The sequence below is a fragment of the Oncorhynchus gorbuscha genome, linkage group LG11, assembly GCF_021184085.1.
Source record: "Oncorhynchus gorbuscha isolate QuinsamMale2020 ecotype Even-year linkage group LG11, OgorEven_v1.0, whole genome shotgun sequence".
Lineage (NCBI taxonomy): Eukaryota > Metazoa > Chordata > Actinopteri > Salmoniformes > Salmonidae > Oncorhynchus > Oncorhynchus gorbuscha.
Genome location: NC_060183.1, coordinates 64,793,174 through 64,814,951, shown reverse-complemented (window position 1 = coordinate 64,814,951; position 21,778 = coordinate 64,793,174). Strand labels below are relative to the sequence as shown.

Below are 21,778 nucleotides of genomic sequence, written 5' to 3'. Positions count from 1 at the left end.
GAGAGAGAGAGAGAGAGAGAGACTAATAACGAGAGAGAGAGAGAGAGCACCTAATAACGAGAGAGAGAGAGAGAGCACCTAATAACGAGAGAGACTAATAACGAGAGAGACTAATAACGAGAGAGACTAATAACGAGAGAGACTAATAACGAGAGAGACTAATAACGAGAGAGACTAATAACGAGAGAGACTAATAACGAGAGAGAGAGAGAGAGAGACTAATAACGAGAGAGAGACTAATAACGAGAGAGAGAGAGCCTAATAACGAGAGCGACTAATAACGAGAGCGAGAGAGAGAGAGAGAGAGAGAGAGACTAATAACGAGAGAGAGAGAGAGAGAGAGAGAGAGAGAGAGAGAGAGAGAGAGACTAATAACGAGAGAGAGAGAGAGAGAGAGACTAATAACGAGAGAGAGAGAGAGACTAATAACGAGAGAGAGAGAGAGACTAATAACGAGAGCGACTAATAACGAGAGCGAGAGAGAGAGAGAGAGAGAGAGAGAGAGAGAGAGAGAGAGAGAGAGAGAGAGAGAGAGAGACTAATAACGAGAGAGAGAGAGAGAGACTAATAACGAGAGAGAGAGAGAGACTAATAACGAGAGAGAGAGAGAGAGAGAGAGAGAGAGAGAGAGACTAATAACGAGAGAGAGAGAGAGACTAATAACGAGAGAGAGAGAAAGAGAGAAACTAATAACGAGAGAGAGAGAAAGAGAGAAACTAATAACGAGAGAGAGAGAGAGAGAGAGAGAGAGAGAGAGAGAGAGAGAGAGAGACTAATAACGAGAGAGAGAGAGAGAGACTAATAACGAGAGAGAGAGAGAGAGAGAGAGAGAGAGAGAGAGAGAGAGAGAGAGAGAGAGAGAGAGAGAGAGACTAATAACGAGAGAGAGAGAGAGAGACTAATAACGAGAGAGAGAGAGAGAGACTAATAACGAGAGAGAGAGAGAGAGACTAATAACGAGAGAGAGAGAGAGACTAATAACGAGAGAGAGAGAGAGACTAATAACGAGAGAGAGAGAGAGACTAATAACGAGAGAGAGAGAGAGACTAATAACGAGAGAGAGACTAATAACGAGAGAGAGAGAGAGACTAATAACGAGAGAGAGAGAGAGACTAATAACGAGAGAGAGAGAGAGACTAATAACGAGAGAGAGAGAGAGACTAATAACGAGAGAGAGAGAGAGACTAATAACGAGAGAGAGAGAGAGACTAATAACGAGAGAGAGAGAGAGACTAATAACGAGAGAGAGAGAGACTAATAACGAGAGAGAGAGAGAGACTAATAACGAGAGAGAGAGAGAGACTAATAACGAGAGAGAGAGAGAGACTAATAACGAGAGAGAGAGAGAGACTAATAACGAGAGAGAGAGAGAGACTAATAACGAGAGAGAGAGAGAGACTAATAACGAGAGAGAGAGAGAGACTAATAACGAGAGAGAGAGAGAGACTAATAACGAGAGAGAGAGAGAGAGAGAGAGAGACTAATAACGAGAGAGAGAGAGAGACTAATAACGAGAGAGAGAGAGAGAGAGAGACTAATAACGAGAGAGAGAGAGAGAGAGAGAGAGACTAATAACGAGAGAGAGAGAGAGAGAGAGAGAGACTAATAACGAGAGAGAGAGAGAGAGAGAGAGAGAGAGAGAGACTAATAACGAGAGAGAGAGAGAGACTAATAACGAGAGAGAGAGAGAGAGAGAGAGAGAGAGAGAGAGAGAGAGAGAGAGAGAGAGAGAGAGAGAGACTAATAACGAGAGAGAGAGAGAGAGACTAATAACGAGAGAGAGAGAGAGAGACTAATAACGAGAGAGAGAGAGAGAGAGAGACTAATAACGAGAGAGAGAGAGAGACTAATAACGAGAGAGAGAGAGAGAGACTAATAACGAGAGAGAGAGAGACTAATAACGAGAGAGAGAGAGAGACTAATAACGAGAGAGAGACTAATAACGAGAGAGAGAGAGAGACTAATAACGAGAGAGAGACTAATAACGAGAGAGAGAGACTAATAACGAGAGAGAGAGACTAATAACGAGAGAGAGAGAGAGAGAGAGACTAATAACGAGAGAGAGAGAGAGAGAGAGAGAGAGAGAGAGAGAGAGAGAGAGAGAGAGAGTCTCTCTCTCTCTCTCTCGCTATTCTCTCTCTTATTCTCTCTTCTCTCTCTCTCTCTCTCTCTCTCTCTCTCTCGTTATTCTCTCTCTCTCGTTATTAGTCTCTCTCTCTCGTTATTAATAGCGAGAGAGAGAGAGACTAATAGCGAGAGAGAGAGAGAGACTAATAGCGAGAGAGAGAGAGAGAGAGAGAGAGACTAATAGCGAGAGAGAGAGAGAGAGAGAGAGACTAATAGCGAGAGAGAGAGAGAGACTAATAGCGAGAGAGAGAGAGAGAGACTAATAGCGAGAGAGAGAGAGAGAGAGACTAATAGCGAGAGAGAGAGAGAGAGAGAGAGACTAATAGCGAGAGAGAGAGAGAGAGAGAGAGACTAATAGCGAGAGAGAGAGACTAATAACGAGAGAGAGAGACTAATAACGAGAGAGAGAGAGACTAATAGCGAGAGAGAGAGAGAGAGAGACTAATAGCGAGAGAGAGAGAGAGAGAGAGAGACTAATAGCGAGAGAGAGAGAGAGAGACTAATAGCGAGAGAGAGACTAATAAGAGAGAGAGAGAGACTAATAGCGAGAGAGAGAGAGAGAGACTAATAGCGAGAGAGAGAGAGAGAGACTAATAGCGAGAGAGAGAGAGAGAGAGACTAATAGCGAGAGAGAGAGAGAGAGACTAATAGCGAGAGAGAGAGAGAGAGACTAATAGCGAGAGAGAGAGAGAGAGAGAGAGACTAAGAGCGAGAGAGAGAGAGAGAGAGACTAATAGCGAGAGAGAGAGAGAGAGACTAATAGCGAGAGAGAGAGAGAGAGACTAATAGCGAGAGAGAGAGAGAGACTAATAGCGAGAGAGAGAGAGAGAGAGACTAATAGCTAAGAGAGAGAGAGAGAGAGAGAGAGAGACTAATAGCGAGAGAGAGAGACTAATAGCGAGAGAGATAGACTAATAACGAGAGAGAGAGACTAATAACGAGAGAGAGAGAGACTAATAGCGAGAGAGAGACTAATAACGAGAGAGAGAGAGAGAGACTAATAGCGAGAGAGAGAGAGAGAGACTAATAGCGAGAGAGAGAGAGAGAGACTAATAGCGAGAGAGAGAGAGAGAGACTAATAGCGAGAGAGAGAGAGAGAGACTAATAGCGAGAGAGAGAGAGAGAGACTAATAGCGAGAGAGAGAGAGAGAGAGAGAGAGACTAATAGCGAGAGAGAGAGAGAGAGAGACTAATAGCGAGAGAGAGAGAGAGACTAATAGCGAGAGAGAGAGAGAGAGACTAATAGCGAGAGTGAGAGAGAGAGAGACTAATAGCGAGAGAGAGAGAGAGAGAGAGAGACTAATAGCGAGAGAGAGAGACTAATAGCGAGAGAGAGAGACTAATAACGAGAGAGAGAGACTAATAACGAGAGAGAGAGAGACTAATAGCGAGAGAGAGAGAGAGAGAGACTAATAGCGAGAGAGAGAGAGAGAGAGACTAATAGCGAGAGAGAGACTAATAACGAGAGAGAGAGAGAGAGACTAATAGCGAGAGAGAGAGAGAGAGACTAATAGCGAGAGAGAGAGAGAGACTAATAGCGAGAGAGAGAGAGAGAGACTAATAGCGAGAGAGAGAGAGAGAGACTAATAGCGAGAGAGAGAGAGAGAGACTAATAGCGAGAGAGAGAGAGACTAATAGCGAGAGAGAGAGAGAGAGAGACTAATAGCGAGAGAGAGAGAGAGAGAGACTAATAGCGAGAGAGAGAGAGAGAGAGACTAATAGCGAGAGAGAGAGAGAGACTAATAGCGAGAGAGAGAGAGAGACTAATAGAGAGAGAGACTAAGAGAGAGAGAGAGAGAGAGAGAGAGAGAGACTAATAGCGAGAGAGAGACTAATAATGAGAGAGAGAGAGAGAGAGAGAGACTAATAGCGAGAGAGAGAGAGAGAGACTAATAGCGAGAGAGAGAGAGAGAGACTAATAGCGAGAGAGAGAGAGAGAGACTAATAGCGAGAGAGAGAGACTAATAGCGAGAGAGAGAGACTAATAGCGAGAGAGAGAGAGAGAGACTAATAGCGAGAGAGAGAGAGAGAGACTAATAGCGAGAGAGAGAGAGAGACTAATAACGAGAGAGAGAGAGAGACTAATAGCGAGAGAGAGAGACTAATAGCGAGAGAGAGAGAGACTAATAGCGAGAGAGAGAGAGACTAATAGCGAGAGAGAGAGAGACTAATAGCGAGAGAGAGAGAGACTAATAGCGAGAGAGAGAGAGACTAATAGCGAGAGAGAGAGCGAGAGAGACTAATAACGAGAGAGAGCGAGAGAGACTAATAACGAGAGAGAGAGAGAGAGACTAATAACGAGAGAGAGAGAGAGAGAGAGACTAATAACGAGAGAGAGAGAGAGAGAGAGACTAATAACGAGAGAGAGAGAGAGAGAGAGACTAATAACGAGAGAGAGAGAGAGAGAGACTAATAACGAGAGAGACTAATAACGAGAGAGCGAGAGAGAGAGACTAATAACGAGAGAGACTAATAACGAGAGAGCGAGAGAGACTAATAACGAGAGAGCGAGAGAGACTAATAACGAGAGAGCGAGAGAGACTAATAACGAGAGAACGAGAGAGACTAATAACGAGAGAGACTAATAACGAGAGAGACTAATAACGAGAGAGATTAATAACGAGAGAGCGAGAGACTAATAACGAGAGCGAGAGACTAATAACGAGAGCGAGAGAGACTAATAACGAGAGCGAGAGAGAGACTAATAACGAGAGCGAGAGAGAGACTAATAACGAGAGCGAGAGAGAGACTAATAACGAGAGCGAGAGAGAGACTAATAACGAGAGCGAGAGAGAGACTAATAACGAGAGCGAGAGAGAGACTAATAACGAGAGCGAGAGAGAGACTAATAACGAGAGAGAGAGACTAATAACGAGAGAGAGACTAATAACGAGAGAGAGACTAATAACGAGAGAGAGAGAGAGAGAGAGACTAATAACGAGAGAGAGAGAGAGAGAGAGACTAATAACGAGAGAGAGAGAGAGAGAGAGACTAATAACGAGAGAGAGAGAGACTAATAACGAGAGAGAGAGAGACTAATAACGAGAGAGAGAGAGACTAATAACGAGAGAGAGAGAGACTAATAACGAGAGAGAGAGAGACTAATAACGAGAGAGAGAGAGAGACTAATAACGAGAGAGAGAGAGAGAGAGACTAATAACGAGAGAGAGAGAGAGAGAGACTAATAACGAGAGAGAGAGAGAGAGACTAATAACGAGAGAGAGAGAGAGAGACTAATAACGAGAGAGAGAGAGAGAGAGAGAGAGACTAATAACGAGAGAGAGAGAGAGACTAATAACGAGAGAGAGAGAGAGACTAATAACGAGAGAGAGAGAGAGACTAATAACGAGAGAGAGAGAGAGACTAATAACGAGAGAGAGAGAGAGACTAATAACGAGAGAGAGAGAGAGACTAATAACGAGAGAGAGAGAGAGACTAATAACGAGAGAGAGAGAGAGAGAGAGACTAATAACGAGAGAGAGAGAGAGACTAATAACGAGAGAGAGAGAGAGACTAATAACGAGAGAGAGAGAGAGACTAATAACGAGAGAGAGAGAGAGACTAATAACGAGAGAGAGAGAGAGACTAATAACGAGAGAGAGAGAGAGAGACTAATAACGAGAGAGAGAGAGAGACTAATAACGAGAGAGAGAGAGAGACTAATAACGAGAGAGAGAGAGAGAGAGAGACTAATAACGAGAGAGAGAGAGAGAGAGAGACTAATAACGAGAGAGAGAGAGAGAGAGAGAGAGAGAGAGAGACTAATAACGAGAGAGAGAGAGAGAGAGAGAGAGAGAGAGAGAGAGAGACTAATAACGAGAGAGAGGGAGAGAGAGACTAATAACGAGAGAGAGAGAGAGAGAGAGAGAGACTAATAACGAGAGAGAGAGAGAGAGAGAGAGAGAGACTAATAACGAGAGAGAGAGAGAGAGAGACTAATAACGAGAGAGAGACTAATAACGAGAGAGAGACTAATAACGAGAGAGAGACTAACAACGAGAGAGAGACTAATAACGAGAGAGAGACTAATAACGAGAGAGAGAGACTATTAGCGAGAGAGGGAGAGAGAGACTAATAGCGAGAGAGGGAGAGAGAGACTAATAGCGAGAGAGGGAGAGAGAGACTAATAGCGAGAGAGGGAGAGAGAGACTAATAGCGAGAGAGGGAGAGAGAGACTAATAGCGAGAGAGGGAGAGACTAATAACGAGAGAGAGAGAGACTAATAACGAGAGAGCGAGAGACTAATAACGAGAGAGCGAGAGACTAATAACGAGAGAGAGAGAGACTGGACAGAACAACTAGAAAGAGGGGAGGTGATTAAAGGGTGTATGGAGAGTCTTACCTTGAGGTCTCTGTAGACGACGAAGCGGTTGTGCATGTGTTCTAGTCCCAAGATGATCTCTGCTGCGTAGAAACGCATCTCCTTCTCACTGAACACACCATGCTGGGACAGGTGGTAGTGTAGGTCCCCTCCTACACACAATTAATACACGTCACTGAGTGTAACCATCCCTTCTCTAGGACACAGGGGTGAGTCAACAGGACACAGGGGTGAGTCAGCAGGCCACAGGAGTGAGTCAGCAGGATACAGGAGTGAGTCAGCAGGTCACAGGGGTGAGTCAACAGGTCACAGGGGTGAGTCAACAGGTCACAGGGGTGAGTCAACAGGACACAGGGGTGAGTCAACAGGACACAGGGGTGAGTCAACAGGACACAGGGGTGAGTCAACAGGACACAGGGGTGAGTCAGCAGGACACAGGGGTGAGTCAGCAGGACACAGGGGTGAGTCAGCAGGATACAGGGGTGAGTCAGCAGGACACAGGCGTGAGTCAGCAGGACACAGGCGAGAGTCAGCAGGACACCATAAGAAGTATGACTTGATCAACATTATCTAAATTCCCCCTGAGAGACACACTCAGGATAACGCCGCACACATATTGATATCAGTGTGTGTTTAGAGCTGTAGTCTAATCGATAGCTCAGTCATTGTGTAACTGCTGTCTAAATGTGATCTATGGTCAGTGTGTGTGTGTGTGTGTGTGTGTGTGTGTGTTAACTGCTGTCTAAATGTGATCCATGGTCAGTGTGTGTGTGTGTGAGTAACTGCTGTCAAAATGTGATCTATGGTCAGTGTGTCTGTGTGTGTGTTAACTGCTATCTAAATGTGATCTATGGTCAGTGTGTGTGTGTGTGTGTTAACTGCTGTCTAAATGTGATCCATGGTCAGTGTGCATGTGTAACTGCTGTCTAAATGTGATCTATGGTCAGTGTGTGTGTGTGTGTGTGTGTGTGTGTGTGTGTGTGTGTGTGTGTGTGTGTGTGTGTGTGTGTGTGTGTGTGTGTGTGTGTGTGTGTGTGTGTGTGTGTAACTGCTATCTAAACGTGATCAATGGTCAGTGTGTGTGTAACTGCTGTCTAAATGTGATCCATGGTCAGTGTGTGTGCTAACTGCTGTCTAAATGTGATCCATGGTCAGTGTGTGTGTGTGTGTTAACTGCTGTCTAAATGTGATCCATGTTCAGTGTGTGTGTGTGTGTTAACTGCTGTCTAAATGTGATCCATGATCAGTGTGTGTGTGTGTTAACTGCTGTCTAAATGTGATCTATGGTCAGTATGTGTGTGTGTGTGTGTGTTAACTGCTGTCTAAATGTGATCTATGGTCAGTGTGTGTGTGTGTGTGTGTGTGTGTGTGTGTGTGTGTGTGTGTGTGTGTGTGTGTGTGTGTGTGTGTGTGTGTGTGTGTGTGTGTGTGTGTTAACTGCTGTCTAAATGTGATCTATGGTCAGTGTGTGTATGTTAACTGCTGTCTAAATGTGATCCATGGTCAGTGTGTGTATGTAACTGCTGTCTAAATGTGATCATGGTCAGTGTGTGTGTAACTGCTGGCTAAATGTCATCTATGGTCAGTGTGTGTATGTGTGAGTGAGTGACTGCTGTCTAAATGTGATCTATGGGCAGTGTGTGTGTGTAACTGCTGTCTAAATGTGATCCATGGTCAGTGTGTGTGTGTGTGTAACTGCTGTCTAAATGTGATCCATGGTCAGTGTGTGTGTGTGTAACTGCTGTCTAAATGTGATCCATGGTCAGTGTGTGTGTGTGTAACTGCTGGCTAAATGTGATCCATGGTCAGTGTGTGTGTATGTAACTGCTGTCTAAATGTGATCCATGGTCAGTGTGTGTATGTAACTGCTGTCTAAATGTGATCTATGGCCAGTGTGTGTGTTAACTGCTGGCTAAATGTCATCTATGGTCAGTGTGTGTGTGTGTGTGTGTGTGTGTGTGTGTGTGTGTGTGTGTGTGTGTGTGTGTGTGTGTGTGTGTGTGTGTGTGTGTGTGTGTGTGTGTCTGTAACTGCTGTCTAAATGTGATCTATGGTCAGTGTGTGTGTAACAGCTGTCTAAATGTGATCCATGGTCAGTGTGTGTGTGTATGTGTGTGTAACTGCTGTCTAAATGTGATCTATGGTCAGTGTGTGTGTGTGTGTGTGTAACTGCTGACTGAATGTGATCTATGGTCAGTGTGTGTGTGTGTGTGTGTGTGTGTGTGTGTGTGTGTGTGTGTGTGTGTGTGTGTGTGTGTGTGTGTGTGTGTGTGTGTGTGTGTGTGTGTGTGTGTGTGTAACTGCTGTCTAAATGTGATCTATGGTCAGTGTGTGTGTGTGTGTGTGTGTGTGTGTGTGTGTGTGTGTGTGTGTGTGTGTGTGTGTGTGTGTGTGTGTGTGTGTGTGTGTGTGTGTGTGTGTGTGTGTGTGTGTGTAACTGCTGTCTAAATGTGATCCATGGTCAGTGTGTGTGTGTGTAACTGCTGGCTAAATGTGATCCATGGTCAGTGTCTGTATGTAACTGCTGTCTAAATGTGATCTGCGGTCAGTGTGTATGTGATCCATGGTCAGTGTGTGTGTGTGTATGTAACTGCTGTCTAAATGTGATACATGGTCAGTGTGTATAACTGCTGTCTAAAATGTGATCTATGGTCAGTGTGTGTGTGTGTGTGTGTGTGTGTGTGTGTGTGTGTGTGTGTGTGTGTGTGTGTGTGTGTGTGTGTGTGTGTGTGTGTGTGTGTGTGTGTGTGTGTGTGACTGCTGTCTAAATGTGATCTATGGGCAGTGTGTGTGTGTGTGTAACTGCTGTCTAAATGTGATCTGCGGTCAGTGTGTATGTGATCCATGGTCAGTGTGTGTGTATGTAACTGCTGTCTAAATGTGATACATGGTCAGTGTGTATAACTGCTGTCTAAAATGTGATCTATGGTCAGTGTGTGTGTGTGTGTGTGTGTGTGTGTGTGTGTGTGTGTGTGTGTGTGTGTGTGTGTGTGTGTGTGTGTGTGTGTGTGTGTGTGTGTGACTGCTGTCTAAATGTGATCTATGGTCAGTGTGTGTGTGTTAACTGCTGTCTAAATGTGATCTATGGTCAGTGTGTGTATGTTAACTGCTGTCTAAATGTGATCATGGTCAGTGTGTGTGTAACTGCTGGCTAAATGTCATCTATGGTCAGTGTGTGTATGTGTGAGTGAGTGACTGCTGTCTAAATGTGATCTATGGGCAGTGTGTGTGTGTGTGTTAACTGCTGTCTAAATGTAATCTATGGTCAGTGTGTGTGTGTAACTGCTGTCTAAATGTGATCCATGGTCAGTGTGTGTGTGTGTAACTGCTGTCTAAATGTGATCCATGGTCAGTGTGTGTGTGTGTAACTGCTGGCTAAATGTGATCCATGGTCAGTGTGTGTGTGTAACTGCTGGCTAAATGTGAGTCATGGTCAGTGTGTGTGTAACTGCTGGCTAAATGTGAGTCATGGTCAGTGTGTGTGTAACTGTTTGCTAAATGTAATCTATGGTCAGTGTGTGTGTGTGTGTGTGTGTGTGTGACTGCTGTCTAAATGTGATCTATGGGCAGTGTGTGTGTGTTAACTGCTGTCTAAATGTAATCTATGGTCAGTGTGTGTGTGTGTTAACTGCTGTCTAAATGTGATCCATGGTCAGTGTGTGTATGTAACTGCTGTCTAAATGTGATCCATGGTCAGTTTGTGTATGTAACTGCTGTCTAAATGTGATCTATGGCCAGTGTGTGTGTTAACTGCTGGCTAAATGTCATCTATGGCCAGAGTGTGTGTTAACTGCTGGCTAAATGTCATCTATGGTCAGTGTGTGTGTGTGTGTGTGTGTGTGTGTGTAACTGCTGTCTAAATGTGATCCATGGTCAGTGTGTGTGTTAACTGCTGTCTAAATGTGATCTATGGTCAGTGTGTGTGTGTATGTGTGTGTAACTGCTGTCTAAATGTGATCTATGGTCAGTGTGTGTGTGTGTGTAACTGCTGTCTAAATGTGATCTATGGTCAGTGTGTGTGTGTGTGTGTGTGTGTGTGTGTGTGTGTGTGTGTGTGTGTGTGTGTGTGTGTGTGTGTGTGTGTGTGTGTGTGTGTGTGTGTGTGTGTGTGTAACTGCTATCTAAATGTGATCTATGGTCAGTGTGTGTGTGTGTGTAACTGCTGACTGAATGTGATCAATGGTCAGTGTGTGTGTTAACTGCTGTCTAAATGTGATCCATGGTCAGTGTGTGTGTAACTGCTGACTGAATGTGATCCATGGTCAGTGTGTGTGTATGTAACTGCTGTCTAAATGTGATCCATGGTCAGTGTGTGTGTGTGTAACTGCTGTCTAAATGTGATACATGGTCAGTGTGTATAACTGCTGTCTAAAATGTGATCTATGGTGTGTGTGTGTGTGTGTGTGTGTGTGTGTGTGTGTGTGTGTGTGTGTGTGTGTGTGTGTGTGTGTGTGTGTGTGTGTGTGTGTGTGTGTGTGTGTGTGTGTGTGTGTGTGTGTGTGTGTGTGTGTGTGTGTGTGTGTTCCCATCCGCAGACTCTGAATCCATTGGAGATTGTATGTAGATGGGGATGTAGCCTACTTAACCAGACACACATCAGAGACTGTCAGTTGCGCATCAGCCCAGAGGGACAGAGAGCCATCAGTGATGTCCTGTCCCATTCTGTGTGACCGTGTACTTTACCATGATCCTCAGAGGGACAGACCACTACAATGAGACTCCTCATGGTGACTGGTGTCTCACCTGCAGGTTGAACCAGGCGAGACCTGCCACCTTTCAGGAGTCTTACCGTTCATCAGGTCCAGAATGAAACAGAGTTTGTCTGGTGTGTGGAAGGCGTATGTCATACACACTATGAACGGACAGTCCTAGAGAGAAAGAGGGAGGGGACGTTTTTAAATGATAAAGTCAGACAGGTCAATCTGAAAATGTGCTGTGTATGTATGTGAACACACAGTCAAGTAGGAAAGGCTTGTGTGTCTGTGCTAAAATAGTCGGGCTAAGCTCAATCTGAAAATGATACTCCCCTGTACTGTGTATGTGAATATACATATGTATAAACAGAGTAGACAGAAAGTGGTGTGTTAGACTCACCCCTGTGCTGACAAGGGACAACATGATTCTCTCGTTCAGAGCCAGAGTCTCTCCCTGCTTCATCTTGATCCTCTTCTTATCCAAACACTTCATGGCATACCTGACACACACACACACACACACACACACACACACACACACACACACACACACACACACACACACACACACACACACACACACACACACACACACACACACACACACACACACACACACACACACACACACACACACACACACACACACACACACACACACACACACACAGGTGCTGTACTGCTGAGAAATCACTGTTCCTGTAGGATATTTTATCCCCTCCAGTCATTTCTTGTGTGAATGTTTATTTTCTCCACTTTAACCACCCCTCTTTCTCTGCAAGTTCATGCTCCTGCGCTACTCACATCTTGCCAGTGTCAGCCTTCCTGCAGCCGTACACCTCCCCGAAACCCCCTCGACCAATGATACGGTGGACACTGAAGTCATTCATCGTCAACTGAAGAGAGGCGAGAGAGATAGAGTGAGGGGGAGATGTAGAACGAGCGAGATGGAGAAAGAGAGAACAAGACAGAGAAGCTGACGTGATGTTACACTTCAGACAGTAGGCAATAAGAGGTGAAAGAAAAGCCTTTCACAGGAAAAACACCACAATCCATACAGTAAGTTAGAATAACACCCACACATACAAAATACAACTCACATGGATGTTCAGCTCCACATTCTTCCACTGGCAGAAACGAGTGAACTTGTCACTGATGAAAGAGAGAAAAAACAAAGATGAGGAGAGGTAGACAGAAAGAAGGAAAGAACGAGCAGCGCAGCGGACTAAGGCACTGCATCTCAGTGCAAGAGGAGTCACTAGAGTCCCTGGTTCGAATCCAGGCTGTATCACATCTGCTGTGATTGGGAGTCCCATAGGGCGGCGCACAATTGGCCCAGCGTCGTCCGGGTTTGGCCGAGGTAGGCCATCATTGTAAATAAGAATTTGTTCTTAACCGACTTGCCTAGTTAAATAAAGGTTAAATAAAACAAGTATAAAATACATATTCCCCAGCCTACTGACTGTGGGAGTGTGGAGAAACTCCTTTCCCTTACGACACAAATGGATGAAGGGATAATAAAGCACTTTATTCTAAATCTGGAGGCAATGAAAAACTGTATTACTCTGGCCAGTATGCAACATATTTATTCTACCCCCCCCCCCCCCCCCCGTCTCACCTCTCACCCCCGTCTCACCTCTCTATGAACTTGCGGAAGATCATCCCTCGCAGACTGTCACAGATCTCCACAATGTACGGCTGAACACAAACAGGAGTTTGTGAGTCTGTGCGTTTCAAGTTTCTACGTTTTATTGTCAATGCACAGGATACAGCAGGTGTCAACCAGTACAGTGAAATGCTGAACTTGTGAGTTATTTCCCAACAATCCACAATAAGTGTAGTAATATAGATAAGAAGAAGAAGGTGAAATACGAGAAGAGAAAAAAAAAGGTCAATGCCAGTACCATCATTACAATGTGCAGGGCTACTAGAGTGATGGAGGTAGATACAGTGCCTTGCGAAAGTATTCGGCCCCCTTGAACTTTGCGACCTTTTGCCACATTTCAGGCTTCAAACAAAGATATAAAATTGTATTTTTTTGTGAAGAATCAACAACAAGTGGGACACAATCATGAAGTGGAACGACATTTATTGGATATTTCAATTTTTTTTTACAAATCAAAAACTGAAAAATTGGGCGTGCAAAATTATTCAGCCCCCTTAAGTGAATACTTTGTAGCGCCACCTTTTACTGCGATGACAGCTGTAAGTCGCTTGGGGTATGTCTCTATCAGAATAAACATCGAGAGACTGACATTTTTTCCCATTCCTCCTTGCAAAACAGCTCGAGCTCAGTGAGGTTGGATGGAGAGCATTTGTGAACAGCAGTTTTCAGTTCTTTCCACAGATTCTCGATTGGATTCAGTTCTGGACTTTGACTTGGCCATTCTAACACCTGGATATGTTTATTTTTGAACCATTCCATTGTAGATTTTGCTTTATGTTTTGGATCATTGTCTTGTTGGAAGACAAATCTCCGACCCAGTCTCAGGTCTTTTGCAGACTTCCAGAATGGTCCTGTAACCAATTTTGTAACCAATTTTGGTTTCATCTGACCAGAGCACCTTCTTCCACATGTTTGGTGTGTCTCCCAGGTGGCTTGTGGCAAACTTTAAACGACACTTTTTATGGATATCTTTAAGAAATGGCTTTCTTCTTGCCACTCTTCCATAAAGGCCAGATTTGTGCAATATACGACTGATTGTTGTCCTATGGACAGAGTCTCCCACCTCAGCTGTAGATCTCTGCAGTTCATCCAGAGTGATCATGGGCCTCTTGGCTGCATATCTGATCAGTCTTCTCCTTGTATGAGCTGAAAGTTTAGAGGGACGGCCAGGTCTTGGTAGATTTGCAGTGGTCTGATACTCCTTCCATTTCAATATTATCGCTTGCACAGTGCTCCTTGGGATGTTTAAGGCTTGGGAAATCTTTTTGTATCCAAATCCGGCTTTAAACTTCTTCACAACAGTATCTCGGAACTGCCTGGTGTGTTCCTTGTTCTTCATGATGCTCTCTCTCTGCGCTTTTAACGGACCTCTGAGACTATCACAGTGCAGGTGCATTTATACGGAGACTTGATTACACACAGGTGGATTGTATTTATCATCATTAGTCATTTAGGTCAACATTGGATCATTCAGAGATCCTCACTGAACTTCTGGAGAGAGTTTGCTACACTGAAAGTAAAGGGGCTGAATAATTTTGCACGCCCAATTTTTCAGTTTTTGATTTGTTAAAAAAGTTTGAAATATCCAATAAATGTCGTTCCACTTCATGATTGTGTCCCACTTGTTGATTCTTCACAAAAAAATACAGTTTTATATCTTTATGTTTCAAACCTGAAATGTGGCAAAAGGTCGCAAAGTTCAAGGGGGCCGAATACTTTCGCAAGGCACTGTATGTTCATTTAACAGGGCAACTAGAGTGATTGAGGTAGATATATTCATTTAACAGGGCAACTAGTGTGATTGAGGTAGATATATTCATTTAACAGGGCAACTAGAGTGATTGAGGTAGTTATGTTCATTTAACAGGGCAACTAGTGATTGAGGTAGATATGTTCATTTAACAGGGCAACTAGTGATTGAGGTAGATATGTTAATTTAACAGGGCAACTAGTGATTGAGGTAGATATGTTCATTTAACAGGGCAACTAGTGATTGAGGTAGATATGTTCATTTAACAGGGCAACTAGTGTGATTGAGGTAGTTATGTTGATTTAACAGGGCAACTAGTGATTGAGGTAGATATGTTGATTTAACAGGGCAACTGGAATGATTGAGGTAGATATGTTCATTTAACAGGGCAACTAGTGATTGAGGTAGATATATTCATTTAACAGGGCAACTAGAGTGATTGAGGTAGATATGTTCATTTAACAGGGCAACTAGAGTGATTGAGGTAGATATGTTCATTTAACAGGGCAACTAGTGATTGAGGTAGATATATTCATTTAACAGGGCAACTAGAGTGATTGAGGTAGATATGTTCATTTAACAGGGCAACTAGTGATTGAGGTAGATATATTCATTTAACAGGGCAACTAGTGATTGAGGTAGATATATTGATTTAACAGGGCAACTAGAGTGATTGAGGTAGATATGTTCATTTAACAGGGCAACTAGTGATTGAGGTAGATATATTCATTTAACAGGGCAACTAGTGATTGAGGTAGATATATTCATTTAACAGGGCAACTAGTGATTGAGGTAGATATGTTCATTTAACAGGGCAACTAGTGATTGAGGTAGATATGTTGATTTAACAGGGCAACTAGAGTGATTGAGGTAGTTATGTTCATTTAACAGGGCTACTAGAGTGAGGTAGATATGTTCATTTAACAGGGAAACTAGTGATTGAGGTAGATATGTTGATTTAACAGGGCAACTAGAGTGATTGAGGTAGTTATGTTCATTTAACAGGGCAACTAGTGATTGAGGTAGATATGTTGATTTAACAGGGCAACTAGAGTGATTGAGGTAGATATGTTCATTTAACAGGGCAACTAGTGTGATTGAGGTAGGTATGTACAGTACCAATAAAAAAGTTAGGACACACTTACTCATTCTTTTTAATATTTTCTACATTGTATAATAGTGAAGACATCAGAACTATGGAATCATGTAGTAAACCAAAAAATATATTTTAGATTCTTCAAAGTAGACACCCGTTGCCTTGATGACACTCGTGGCATTCTCTCAACCAGCTTCATGAGGTAGTCACCTGGAATGCATTTCAATTAACAAGTGTTGCCTTGTTAAATGTTTATTTGTGGAATTTCTTCTCTTCTTAATGTGTTTGAACCAATCATTTGTGTTGTGACATGGTAGGGATGGCATACAGAAGATAGCCCTATTTGGTAAAAGTCCAAGTCCATATTATGGCAAGAACAGCTGAAATAAGCAAAGAGAAATAACAGTCCATCATGGCTTGAAGACGTGAAGTTCCGTCAATCTGGAACATTTCAAGAACTTCAAGTGCAGCCTGAAAAACCATAAAGCGCTATGAAGAAACTGGCTCTCATGAGGACCGCCAGAGGATAGGAAGACCCAGATTTACCTCTGCTGCAGAGGACATGTTCATTAGAGTTACCAGCCTCAGACTGCAACCCAAGGGGGCTTCACAGGGTTCAAATAACAGACATCTCAACATCAACTGTTTAGAGGAGACTGTGTGAATCAGGCCTTCATGGTCAAATTGCTGCAAAGAAACCACTACTAAAGGAATGAGAAGAAGAGACTTGCTTTGGCCTAGAAACATAAGCAATGGACATTAGTGGAAATCTGTCTTTTGGTCTGATTAGTCCAAATTTAAGATTTTTGGTTCCAACTGTGTCTTTGTGACACCGCGAAGCATGGAGAAGGTGTGATGGTGCTTTGCTGGTGACACTGTCTGTGATTTATTTAGAATTCAAGGCACACTTAACCAGCATGGCTACCACAGCACTCTGCAGCGATATACTATCCCATCTGGTTTGCGCTTAGGGGGACTATCCCATCTGGTTTGCGCTTAGGGGGACTATCAATTGTTTTTCAACAGGACAATGACCCAATACACATCCAGGCTGTGTAAGGACTATTTGACCAAGAAGGATAGTGATCAAGTGCTGCATCAGATGACCCTGGCCTCCACAATCACATGACCTCAACCCAATTGAGATGGTTGGGATGAGTTGGACCGCAGAGTGAAGGAGAAGCAGCCAACAAGTGCTCAGCATATGTGGGACCTCCTTCAATACTGTTGGAAAAGCATGCCAGGTGAAGCTGGTTGCGAGAATGGCAAGAGTGTGCAAAGCTGTCATCAAGGCAAAGGGTCGCTACTTTGAAGAATCTAAAATATCTATTTTTTTGGTTACTACATGATTCCATATGTGTTATTTCATAGCTTTGATATCTTCACTATTATTCTACAATGTAGAAAATAGTAACATAAATGGAATGAGCAGGTGTGTAAAAACTTTTGACTGGTACTGTACATGTAAACAGGGGTACTGGAGGGATTGTGGTAGACATGTACATGTAAACAGGGGTAAAAGTAACAAGTCGCAGGATAAATACCAATGGTCATGCTAATCATAATAATAGAACTAGGTTACGGTGTGTTTGTCGGAACCCCACTATGTGGGACGGCACAGAGACACACACAGGAGTTAGATTGTTGCTGCAGTTTGTGTGTGTGTTCCTTACCTGGAAGAGAGAGGGAGGCACCTGTTTCTTGGCCAGGTGAGTCTGAACGTGGTCTACTGCTTTCTTAGAGAAGGCCTGAGAGAGAGAGAGAGAGAGAGAGAGAGAGAGAGAGAGAGAGAGAGATTGAGAGCAAGACAGAGAGAGAAGGTGGAATGGAGAAGAGTATGGGGGGTGGAGGAGAGAGAGAGGAGGGTCATGTGACAGTCATTTCCAGTCCAGTATACCATGTAAAGTGTTGTAGATAGGTTGGGGTGTTGCATTGTGTTAATTCATGTCAACCTCCTCCCTGAGAGATGACAGCATTTTAGGGGAGTTTGTTACACTGTGTTGGTTTGTGTCCCATGTTGACCTTACATGTGAACAGGAGAGGAGTTCCTTCATGATGTATCCATCATAGATCTGTCTGCTACGACACAACCGCTCCTCTTCAGAATCCAACTTCTCGTAATCCTTAATCTTACACACACACACATACACTTCCTCTGAAACACCATGGAATTAGCCTAATCTCAAACATCTCACATGACCTTTAATACAACTGACACACACTAGACTTCTGCTCTCTAACCACTGACTATAGAGAGGGAGAGGGAGAGAGCGAGACAGACAGACAGGGGAGAGAGAGAGACAGACAGAGGAGACAGACAGACAGACAGACACACAGACAAACAGACACACAGGCAGACAGAGGGGAGCGAGAGAGAGAAAGACAGACAGATGGGAGCGAGAGAGAGAAAGACAGACAGATGGGAGCGAGAGAGAGAAAGACAGACAGAGGGGAGAGAGAGACAGAGGGGAGAGAGAGACAGACAGACAGAGGGGAGAGAGAGACAGACAGAGGAGAGAGAACGAGAAAGGCAGACAGAGGTGTGTGTTTCTCTCACTTCTTCGTAGAACTTGAGCTGTGGTACGGCCTCATCTATTTCATTCAAACAAAAATCCTTGAACAGCAGAAACCCTGAAACAGAGAAAACACATACACACTGTCAAGAGTTGTTTTTGACATTATGACATCAGCTTTAGGTGTGTGTGTGTGTGTGTGTGTGTGTGTGTGTGTGTGTGTGTGTGTGTGTGTGTGTGTGTGTGTGTGTGTGTGTGTGTGTGTGTGTGTGTGTGTGTGTGTGTGTGTGTGTGTGTGTGTTTTGACCTAACTAAAAGTAGGAAAGGTAATATCACTGTAAATAAAGCTTCTGGGGTCTGCACACACACACACCTTTCATTTTGAGAAGTAGGCCTTTCTAGTGGATTAGCCTTAGTAAGAGAACAATGTCCTCATCTCATTGAGCAAATCCCCTATCAGACACACACATTGCAATGTGCTTGAAATGGACCACAATTACAGGGGGTTGGCATCATCTTACATCTCTATTGTCTGCATTATTATCTACGTATCACTGACACAAACGTTTACACACACACAATCTACTGAAGCCCATCTGAACAGCTCGCAAAAAAAGCCTGTGTGTTGCCACGGAAACCGCATCATAGCCTTCACGGCACGTGTGCATGTGTTGTTACAGCCGATACACCACATCATCATCAGCAGAGATATTTCACATCTCAGATGGCAATCAGTGAAAATAAAAGTTTGTCTGTTGTGAAAGTATATTTTTGTTTATTAGAGTAAATATATATGTGGCTGGTTTCAGGAAACTAGGTGGCGTATGTTGGCGTCACTATTTCACATGAGAGCCATTTGAACGTATGCAAATATGGAGAGTCGTAAAGAGAACACACAAGGATGTTGTAAAAAACACCTGTCTCCGGATTACATCTTCAAATTAAGGGTTACCATGGCATCTGTGACAGAGAGGGAGAAGTCCATCCATGTAAGAGAGTCTAGCTAGCTACATTTTCAGATATTACAGGTTTCAAATTTTGTCAGAAGTCGTTTAAATTTAATTTTAAGTTAAAGTATACTGTTAGCTAGCTGGCTAACGTTACTTGTCTGACCTGTTTAGTAATATTATTTGTATCTCAAAATCCATTTGCATTGCTAGTTATAGCCTAATGTTAGCTAACTAACATTGAACCTTGTTGGTTAGTGACATGCAGGGTAGTAACGTTATGAGTTGGGATAATGGTTCATTGTTTAGCTAGCTAGATGTCTAAATAAAAGATTCCACTTTGCAAGTAACTATTTCAATAGAATGGTTATGATGTCACTGTGACAACTGTCGATAGACGTAGCTCTGGCTATCTACTCCGATTTCAGATGTCCGGTGTCAGTAAGCGTTGGCAAAAAAAATGTGTTATTAAATTGTTGCCAGCAGCACAGTTAGTCACCAAAGCTCTGGATAACATGACAACAGCCTAACCAGCTTGACTGCTGTTGTCAGATCAGAACGCTTGGATCAACCCTACTCCTTGGCCAGAGCGTCCAGTGTGCACTCTGAACGCTCTGAGAGCGAAATGCTCTGAGTTTACCAACTAACCAAGCGTTGGTGACTAACTAGCACTGTGGTGAAAAACACGCGGCTGAGCACACCCCTCTGTGGTGAAAAACACGCGGCTGAGCACACCCCTCTGTGGTGAAAAACACACGGCTGAGCACACCCCTCTGTGGTGAAAAACACGCGGCTGAGCACACCCCTCTGTGGTGAAAAACACGCGGCTGAGCACACCCCTCTGTGTTGAAAAACACGCGGCTGAGCACACCCCTCTGTGGTGAAAAACACGCGGCTGAGCACACCCCTCTGTGGTGAAAAACAACAACTAGCCTACGAGCCCTTTTCTCTTGACACTTCAATCGCCTCCCTCTTCCCCCTTTTCTCCAAATCATTCTTTCTTTTGCCACACTACTGATTAAAGAGTCAATGACGCACTATCAAACGCAATCTGATAAATTGATTGTGAGCTGTGAGCTGCTAGGTTTAATTCTCCACCAAGAAGCACAGGTGACAACAGCCAGTGGGAAATCCCTGCCTAGGTAGAAACCCTGAGAGAAACTACGCTACTATAGGTTAGGAGAGAGGATAGGAGAGATGAGGATGTAAGTAAGAAGAATGGTAGAAGAGAAGGGATCAGGGGACAGTGGATTTTAGGAGATTGGCATTTTCACTTCTCTATGATTGAGTGACTCTCACTCCACACACACACATTAACTCTGTCCTCCATAACAAAGGAAGGAGAGGTTATTTAAAGCATGGGGCCATCTCACAGTAACACATACAAAAAAAGCACCCACACACACACACACACACACACACACACACACACACACACACACACACACACACACACACACACACACACACACACACACACACACACACACACACACACACACACACACACACACACACACACACACACACACACACACACACACACACACACACGATATGACTGAGTGTGCGGTTGTTAACGGAGCTGTTGTGAGCAGTGTCTCTTCATAACCTCAGGAGGTAGAGACCAAAAGGCAAAGTGGAAAATAGGAGAGAAAGATAACCTGCTTACTACTGCTGTGCTTATTGATTCAGTTAAAGGCTAATTGATAAGCTAGCTACTATATCCTGCATCCCTATCCGTGAACATATCAGAATCGGCCGATATTATCTAAAAATGCCAACATCTGTATCAGCCCGATGTCCAGTTTAACGCTGATGTGCAAAACCGATGTCAAAGCTGACGTGCAGACCTATATAACGTAGGTCCATCAAAACCGATGTCAAAGCTGACGTGCAGACCTATATAACGTAGGTCCATCAAAACCGATGTCAAAGCTGACGTGCAGACCTATATAACGTAGGTAGATCAAAACCGATGTCAAAGCTGACGTGCAGACCTATATAACGTAGGTCCATCAAAACCGATGTCAAAGCTGACGTGCAGACCTATATAACGTAGGTCCATCAAAACCGATGTCAAAGCTGACGTGCAGACCTATATAACGTAGGTAGATCAAAACCGATGTCAAAGCTGACGTGCAGACCTATATAACGTAGGTCCATCAAAACCGATGTCAAAGCTGACGTGCAGACCTATATAACGTAGGTCCATCAAAACCGATGTCAAAGCTGACGTGCAGACCTATATAACGTAGGTCCATCAAAACCGATGTCAAAGCTGACGTGCAGACCTATATAACGTAGGTCCATCAAAACCGATGTCAAAGCTGACGTGCAGACATATATAACGTAGGTCCATCAAAACCGATGTCAAAGCTGACGTGCAGACCTATATAACGTAGGTCCATCAAAACCGATGTCAAAGCTGACGTGCAGACCTATATAACGTAGGTCCATCAAAACCGATGTCAAAGCTGACGTGCAGACATATATAACGTAGGTCCATCCAAACCGATGTCAAAGCTGACGTGCAGACCTATATAACGTAGGTCCATTAAAACCGATGTCAAAGCTGACGTGCAGACCTATATAACGTAGGTAGATCAAAACCGATGTCAAAGCTGACGTGCAGACCTATATAACGTAGGTCCATCCAAACCG

At 43.8% G+C, this 21,778-nt stretch overlaps 1 protein-coding gene across 1 annotated transcript in view; it reads right to left on the bottom strand.

Annotated features, from left to right (window-relative positions):
- LOC124049121 (beta-adrenergic receptor kinase 2-like) overlaps positions 1–21,778 on the bottom strand; it is an 87,296-nt gene that overhangs the window by 26,428 nt on the left and 39,090 nt on the right. Inside the window, exons 3-11 of the mRNA XM_046370477.1 lie at positions 18,212–18,285; positions 17,682–17,783; positions 17,328–17,402; positions 12,779–12,840; positions 12,243–12,294; positions 11,947–12,038; positions 11,543–11,642; positions 11,238–11,316; positions 6,470–6,600 (exon numbers count right to left, since the gene is read on the bottom strand). Coding sequence (XP_046226433.1) covers positions 6,470–6,600; positions 11,238–11,316; positions 11,543–11,642; positions 11,947–12,038; positions 12,243–12,294; positions 12,779–12,840; positions 17,328–17,402; positions 17,682–17,783; positions 18,212–18,285 — 767 coding nt within the window. The remainder of the gene's footprint in view (positions 1–6,469; positions 6,601–11,237; positions 11,317–11,542; positions 11,643–11,946; positions 12,039–12,242; positions 12,295–12,778; positions 12,841–17,327; positions 17,403–17,681; positions 17,784–18,211; positions 18,286–21,778) is intronic.